Source organism: Mus caroli, chromosome 10, assembly GCF_900094665.2.
Source record: "Mus caroli chromosome 10, CAROLI_EIJ_v1.1, whole genome shotgun sequence".
NCBI classification, from domain to species: Eukaryota; Metazoa; Chordata; class Mammalia; order Rodentia; family Muridae; genus Mus; species Mus caroli.
In genome coordinates this window covers 57,472,844-57,481,305 of record NC_034579.1, presented here as the reverse complement: position 1 = coordinate 57,481,305, position 8,462 = coordinate 57,472,844, and the positions used below count along the sequence as shown (strand labels likewise).

General features: G+C 49.5%; 1 protein-coding gene across 7 annotated transcripts in view; it reads right to left on the bottom strand.

Moving 5' to 3' along the window:
- Positions 1-8,072, bottom strand: part of Rufy2 (RUN and FYVE domain containing 2) — a 34,060-nt gene extending 25,988 nt beyond the window's left edge. For 4 of the 7 annotated variants that reach the window (XM_029482663.1, XM_029482668.1, XM_029482670.1 and 1 more), the window contains exons 1-3: positions 7,980-8,050; positions 7,010-7,122; positions 5,480-5,653 (exon numbers count right to left, since the gene is read on the bottom strand). In XM_029482663.1, the coding sequence (XP_029338523.1) occupies positions 5,480-5,653; positions 7,010-7,016 (181 nt within the window). In that variant the 5' untranslated portion in view covers positions 7,017-7,122; positions 7,980-8,050. Of the gene's footprint in view, positions 1-5,479; positions 5,654-7,009; positions 7,123-7,840; positions 7,915-7,979 lie in introns of those variants that run through there. The other 3 variants (XM_029482665.1, XM_029482664.1, XM_029482667.1) reach the window with 3 other exon arrangements.
- Positions 8,073-8,462: the final 390 nt, after the last annotated feature.

Sequence of the window (8,462 nt, the reverse complement as noted above, 5' to 3'; positions counted from 1 at the left end):
GACAGGGTTTCTCTGTGTAGCCCTGGCTGTCCTGGCACTCACTTTGTAGACCAGGCTGGCCTCGAACTCAGAAATCCGCCTGCCTCTGCCTCCCGAGTGATGGGATTAAAGGCGTGCGCCACCGCGCCCGGCCTTGGCTGTTCCTTTGTATCAGGAACATCCCAGTACGTAACTATACCAATACCAAAGTAAAAACATCTTCAAAGTCTACTAAGTAAAGTCTACTAAGAGGCAGGCATGGGGCCCCAGGGAGGCTGAAGCGGGAGACTCACACGTTTGCGCCTCCACGGACTCCAGAGAAAGTGGAAGATCAGCTGACAAACTGCACTATCTTGTCTCAAAACTTAGAAGCAATGACGAGAGCTCTGAAGGCGTGAGAGACACAGTTCAGAGGCAGAACGCCAACCTAGGGGGCACAAGGCCCTTGTAATGAAAATTTTAAAAAGCACAATAAAAGTACTTTCCTTGTAAATACAAACAATTGTTAACTTTTATTTTGATATCAGGTGACAGAGAAACACTTGGGCAGGGGGTATAGTTCCCTTGACAGACTGCTTGCCTACCAAGCAGGGATCCCTGGGTTTGAGCCTAGCTAGCATCACAGGAAGAACCGGGCACCATGCCCATGTCTGTCATCAGGGAGGTGGGAAGTGGAAGCAGCAGGGTCCAGAGTTCAAGGTTGCTAGGCAAAGCGTCACACGACTTTAACCCCAGCATCCCTGAGCCCATTTTCTGTGAGGTCAGCCTGCTCTACACAGACAGTTCCAGGACAGCCAGGGCCACACAGAGTCCCTCAAAAAGTCATAATAAATAAATAAATAAATAAATAAATAAATAAATAAATAAGAAAGAAAAAATCAGTTCCCAGTCATGCTCAGTTATCAGCAAGCTTGCTACTTGCTACCCTGTCTCAGGCTGCTCTTCTGAGAAGGCTTGCTTCTCAACAACAGAGCTCCAGGGGATCCGACGCCCTCTTCTGGTAACCTTGAGTACTGTATGCAGGCAGCACATATACATGCAGTCATTAAAATAAGAGAAAAACACACCTTTTTTTTTTCCCCCTTTCTAATCAGGCCTTCTGCAGATATAATGTGGCTGTTATAGGCACTGCCTAAGCAAGGCCAGCCACCAAGAGCAACCTTCCGGTGAGGGGAAAATCTCAGAGACTAAACAGCTTTACAGTGATGCGTTAAGATAAGCCTATGACTGCGACACCTAATTCACCGTGGTTATGAAATAAAAGATAATGCATCCTGAAGACAATCCGAAGTTCAGCTGTTTGGGGCCATGATCATCAAATTCCAATTCAGCAACATAGGGGAGAAGAAAGATTTTTATCACTATCATTTCAAAAAATAAAGGGAGCAGGCTGGAGAGATGGCTTCTGGGTAAAAACACCCCTGCAAGCCCGACACCAGAATTTGATCGCCAGGACAGACAAGGGAAGCAGACACTGGATTCCCGCAAGGTGTTTTCTCTCTCTCACACACACACACCCTCCCCCAAACCCACGCACACTCACACCCTGGCACAAAATTGGTAATTTCCTGAAACAATAAAAGCACCTGTGAGCTGAGCTGGCGACACAGCTCAGGGTTAAGAGAATATATATACTGTTCTCCCAGAGGCCCTCACCCAGCCCACCTGTAACACCAGTTCCAGGGATCAAAGGCCTTAGGCCTGCGATGGCCTGCACTCAGAAGTACGCACTCCCCCACACGTAATTTTTAAAAAATTTTAAAAAGCCTTTTTAAAAGTATCTGTGGGCTGGGCAGGCAGTTTAGCTGCTCCTCCAGATTTTAGAATTCAGTTCCCAGCATTCAGGTCAGGAGGCTCCCAACTGTCTCTAACCCCTGCTTCAGGGGGCCAGACACCCTCTTCTGGCATCCTTAGGTAACTGAACACATATGGCATAGAGATGCATACATGCACATAAAAATAAAGTATCAGGGGTGGGGCTGGAGACGTAGCTCATTGGCTAAGAGAATACACTGCTCCAGGAAAGGGCCTGTGCTCAGCTCATAGCACCCACGACAGGTGTTCACAACCATCTGGAACCCAGTTCCAGGCCTCCATAGGCACCTACACTCACATGCAACCCTACCCAGAATTTACTTGTATTTATTTGTTTCAAGACCGGGTCTGACTCTGTAGCTCTGACACATAATTTTTAAAAAAAATTAAATCTTTTTTTTTTTAAGGTATCTGGAAGCTGGACTTGGTGACATACATCTATGGTCCCAGCTACTGAGGAAGCCAGGGCAGGAAGATTGCTTGACACTAAGAATCACAGAACAGCCACAGCAACACTGAACGAACGTCTCATCTCAAACGCCCAGAGGAGAGTACTTTAGACAGAGTGGGCAAAGACATGACAAAGCAAAGGCTCCCATCCACTGCTAGCTGGTATCCTAACCCCGCCTCCATAAATCCCCATTGCCTGTAACTTCTCAAGAAATCTTAAAACAGCCGGGAGCTAGGCGGCGCACACCTTTAATCCAGCACTCAGGAGGCAGAGGCAGGCGGATCTCTGTGAGTTAGAGGCCAGCCTGGTCTACATAGTGAGTTGCAGTATAGCCAGGGCTACACAGAGAGACCCTATCTATCTTTGGGGGAGGAGGGTGCACAGGAAGCAATCCTAGGACATGTGCCCCCGATATATATTCCCAAGACACTCTTCTGGCACTTTGTAATCTGGAAAATATTGGGAACAGTCTGAGCTCACCCGGGAGAGTAGGTTCTGCTCGGATGTAACTGAAGATGACTCGCTACTTCTAATGCTCCTGCCTCCACCTCCCAAGTGCTGACATTAAAAACACGAGCCACCGTGGTGTTTCTGAGGTGCTGGAGGTCAAAGCCAGCATGCTAAGCACACACTCCCATCAACAGAGCACACCCCCAGGTTGGGTGTCCAACTCTTTCCTAGGCCACTACACAGACACTGATCATACGAGAAAGCCATCAAAGCTACCCCCAAATCCGAGTGTGTATTTATGTACATATGGATGGACAGACAGATGGATGGACAGACGGATGGACGGATGGATGGATGGATGGACGGACGGACGGATGGATGGACAGACGGATGGATGGATGGACAGATGGATGGACGGATGGATGGATGGACGATGGATGGATGGATGGATGATTTTTTTTAAACAGGTTCTCACTATGTCATCCTGGCTAGCCAGGAACTCCCTATGTAAACCATGCTATCCTCAAACTCAGAGAGTTGGCTGCCGGTGCCTTCCTAGTACTGGGATTAAAGTTGTACAGTCACAGACACTACAGTCAACACAGGCTGGCCTCAGACTTGCTCTGCAGCTGAAGATGGCCTTAAACATCTGGACTTCCTGTCTCTGCCCTCACGGGTGCTGGGATTACAGGCATGCATTACCACGCCCAGCTTAATTGTTATCTTAAGTAAAAGAATTATTATTATCCAGTATACATTTAAGCATTGAAAACTACACAGCCAGGTGTGTCATCTTCACTTGGGGTATGTGTGTGCGAGGGAAGTCAGACACTAGCTTTGGGAGGCATGCTCAAGAGCCATCCACCCTGTGTTCTGAGGCAGGGTCTCCCCATAGGACCAATGGATGGTAACTAAACTAGCTGAGCTCCAGGAATCCTCCTGTCTCCATGCCCCCCAGCCCCACCCCCAACCCCAGTTTAGGGATTACAAGCTTGCTACCACATCTAGCTTTCTGTGTGGGCACTAAGGCTTGAACTCAGTCCTCACACTGGGTCATCTCCCCGGCCTGCTATCCTGTGTTTCATCTCAAACGTACTTTTGAGCTGCATGAGTCCTTGAAAAAGCTCTCTCACCTCTGTGCAGAGAAGGCACCTGGCACCCACACGTCCGTCCTTGGGACTACACAATAAGTACCAGGCCAGTCTGGGCTACTTGCCAGATCCTTTTCTCAAAACATAACTACCACCTATGCATGATGGGGCCTGGTTAACCTCAGGAGACAGAGGCAAGTGGACTTGTGCGAGGTGGAAGCCAGCTTGGTCTATGCAGTGAATTCCAGGATAGCCATCACTACGTAGAGAGCCTCCAAACCCACACATTTTCCTCGTATCTACCTCTGGTGGGATCTGCATAGCAGAGAACCATCCTTTCCAGGACCACTTCAGTTTCTAAAGGAACCTGGTTCAAAGGACACTTTGCCATGCAGGTCCCCATGCACGGAGACATTCCTGATCTACGTTGGTGTAACTTCTTCAACTGAGTTCAAACTATCAGTGAGCTCATGCCAGCAGTTTCAGTTTCAAAAGCAATCTAAGGCGGCTGAGATGGCTCAGTGGGGAAAGGCACCGGCTCCGGCAAGGTGCCCTCTAACCTTTATGTTCATGTGGTATGTGTGCAGGTATGCACATGTGTGTATGTGTGTGTGTGTGTGTGTGTGTGTGAGTGTGTGAGCATGCACACACATGCGTGCACATAAGTAAATGTAATTTTTTTAAAAGTGTGTGTGTGTGTGTGTGTAAATAAATGTAATTTTTAAAAAAATTACCCAAGAAAATGGAAACCCGTTAAAGGGTAAATATGTAAAAACCATGTAATCAGGTCAAGCATGTTGGCCCCCCCCTTTGATCTCAGCACCTGGGAGGAAGAGGCAGACAGGTCTCTGTGAGTTTAAGGCAAGCCTGGTCTATATAGTGAGTTCAAGGTCAGCTATATAAGACCATCTCAAAAAAAGAAAAAAAGAAAGAGTAATCAAGTATGTTTTTCACCAATTATTAGAAGAAAAAAATTCTTTTTTGTAGTGCATAATGGTGCACTAGCCCTGGGGAAGCAGAGGCAGGCAGCAGATCTGTGAGTTCCAGCCCAGCCTTGTCTACAGAGTGAGTTCTGAGACAACCAAGGCTGTTTATTACACAGAGAAATCCTCTCTCAAAAAACAAACAAACAGCCGGGCGTGGCGATGCACGCCTTTAATTCCAGCACCCGAGAGGCAGAGGCAGGAGGATTTCTGAGTTCAAGGCCAGCCTGGTCTACAAAGTGAGTTCCAGGACAGTCAGGGCTGTACAGAGAAACCCTGTCCCGAAAAACCAAAAACAAACAAACATACAAAAAAAAATTTGACTCCAAAGATCAAACTGGGGTTTGAGCTCGAGTGGCAAGCCATTCCACTGGCCCAACGTTCAGATTTAAAATGCAAAATAGGGCTGCCTCAGATGGCTCAGCGGTTAAGAGCACTGACTACTCTTCCTGAGGTCCTGAGTTCAATTCCCAGCACCCACATGGTGGCTCACAGCCATCTGTAATGGGATTTGATGCCCTCTTCCGGTGTGTCTGAAGACAGAGACAGTGTACTCATAAGTAAATAAATCTTAAAAAATAAATAAATAAAACAAAATAAAATGAAAAAATAACGAATGGCAGCTACGGCCTTAAAACTCTTTCTCCAAGACATCGAGGGTGAGAAGCAAGGGACCGGAAGGCCGACTGATTTGGGGAGTCTCGTCATACCTTTCAGGCCGTGTTTCAGACAATGTTCCATGACCACGAAGAACTGCTGCAGAGGAGGGTAGTCGGAGTCCAGCGTGCGGCCGAAGCTCAGGGCGGACTCAATGAGCCCTTTGATACTCAGTTTAGCCATGTTTAACAGATTGGCTCTCTCCACGGCCGTGGGGTCCTTTGTAGCTGAAAAAATGCAAGAAAGCCCAACATCATCCCCAGGACAAGACAACAGTAGCAAATCCACAGATCTGTCCTTCCCCGTGGAAGTCTGCTCTCCTGTGCTTGGCAGCCGGATAGCTCCTCAGGCCAGGCCGCCACAACACGGCCTCTTTCTTCTCTCTCACAAGCCACAGCAAAGCGCCATCCACGCCCACTGTGGCCATGCTTATGAACTATCCGCAAGACTCCACACAGAGAATAATGAGCTTTATTTTCTGGCTGGCGAGATTGCTCAGAGAGGATGTGCGGGACGGACCACCTGAGCCCCATCCAGAACCCACAAGCCGGAGAGAATGTCTCTGACCGTCATTTATCAGGCACAGCACATTTGTGTCTACCTACTGCATGCTCGAGCACACACACACACACAATCACTAGGCATGGCCCACTGTGCCTACCTACTATACACATCTTAAGGTAAAATGGCTTTCAGTAAAGATAAGCTTGCAAGTCCAAGCCACATGTTTGAGGATTTTGCAAATGGTGGATGGCAGGCATGGTCTAATGATTTCCGAGCAAGAATAAGAGGCTAAAGAGATGGCTCAGTCATTAAGAGCATTTGCTGTTCTTCCAAAGAGCCAAACTTCCGGTTCCCAGCATCCACTAAGATGGTTCATACCTACCTGTAACTCTAGCACCAGGTGGCCAAATGCCCTCTTTTGGCCTCTTTTGCCTTTATTTCAAAATCAGGCAGTGGTGGCTTGCATCTTTAATCCTAGCACTTGAGTTAGAGGCCAGTCTAGTCTACAGAGTGAGTTCCAGGACAGCCAGACCCACATATTAAAACTGTCTCAAAAAAAAAAAAATTCAAAATACACTAGCAACAAAATAAAAGGTAAATTTATCAGATTCCAGAATCTCCCAGAACAAACATCGCAGGAAAAACAACAACAGAAAAAAATCAAAATATTCTGACAAATATGGGGCTAGAGAAGAAACAGCTTAACCCAAGGTAGTCTTCCATGCCTTTGACCTAAGCAACTAGGAGGTTGGTTCCAAGCTGGCCAGGATTACATAGTAAGACCCTGTCTCGAAAAAAACACAACTCCCAGGTCAAAAGAAAAGAAAAAGAAATGAAAAAAGGAAAGGAGAAAAAATTCTAGTACGGGCTGGAAAGAGGTTAATTCCCCATACCTGTGGTAAGTGCTTAACTCCAACTCCAGGGAGACCCAACGCCTCTGGAGGCCCCTACACTCAGGTACACACTCATTAAAAATAAAAATATTTTTTTAAACCAGCTGTTCCCCCAACACTCTAAACACTGCCGAGTGGCACAAATATTTTTCTGCGAAGATGGCAAAAGAGATGTGAAAACCAAACCTAACATTTCTTAATCTCCAGAGAACTCCGCCATGTAGCTGCTTCCGTAGTCCCAGCGTCTGTGATTCTTGGGGCCAGCCTGGTCTAAACAGAGTGTTCTGAGGCAGCCAATGCTATATAGAGAGAGACCTGTCTCAAAAACAACCTTCAAGTAAATGACAAACCCAGGTGGTCAGGGCGTTCACAATTTAGTGGCCCACTCAAAACAAAACTAAACAGCTGGGTGTGGTGCGACACACTTTAATTCCAGAATTTGGGAGGCAGAGGCAGGAGGGAATCTCTGAGTTCGAGGCCAGCTTGGTCTACATAGCTAGCTCCTGGACAGCCAGGACTATGCAGTGAGAACCCGTTTTGAATAACAAAACAAGAGTCCCCTTGCTCTGGCACTTGGCTATGGTTTGCATTCCAGCTCTCTTAGGCTGACTTCCTCCGCAATCTGAAACAGCCCGGCTGGGTGATGAAGGATATGCCCACATCTTTTCCTCCACTCTCTGGCGAGGAGTGATTCCCTCCGTCCACCCCCGCTCCCGAAGTGAAACCACCTGACGTTTCATAATCGGCAGAATTCTCTTTTTAAGAGTGTTCATCACAACCTGTAACCTGCACCGGACGAGCCTAGGACAGCGGCTGTGCAGCAGCGACCGCAGGTGGGGCTCCCCAGCAGTCCCTAGAGCCGGCCCCGCTCCCTCCGCGCCCCCAGCCTGCAAGGGGGCCCCGCGGAGCGCGCTCCTGGCACCACACCGCTCCCCTCCCCAGCCTTCCGCCCTGCATCCGCGTGACTGGGAAGCCATCCCTGTCCCTGGACGCCCTGGTCCCCGCCCGTCCACCGACCCCAGCCGCCAGGCCCCAAGGCGGGCGGGGCACAGGGATGCGGGCGGGCGAACGTTGCCATGGCGACCCCGGGAGCCCCCGGTCCCCGGGTGACTGCGTGACCCAAGCGGAGGATGGTGACCCCGGCTGCTGCCCTTACCCATGGTGGCGGTGCGTGCGGGACACGGGCTCGCGGAGCGGGTCAGCAGCTCCCCGCAGGCGCGCGGCGGCCACCGCGTCTGGCCCGACTCGGCGCTGCCACAGCGCCCCTGGCGGCGGGAGGACGCCACGGCCGCGCGAAGCTGGTCCCCGCCGATCACCCCCCACCCCCACCCCAACCTCCATTTGACCAACACTGTCCGCGTCAGAGAAAGAGGCGTGACGGGGACCTGGGGCACAGCGCCAAGGGAGGATGTAGATGCGGGCCTCAAGCTACCTGTCAAGGTTTCGTCCTTGCAGGCTGGATGGGTTTAACGAACACACCGGCCGACTCGGAGCGAGCCGACAGATTTTAGAAAACCTCACGCAATTAGCAGAGCCGGCGGCGCGTAATGCCAGCATTTGAGAGATGGGAGTTAGATGGATCCGTAGTTGGAAGACCAGGCTCACTTACATAATGGATTTGAAGCTCGCCTAGTCTCAA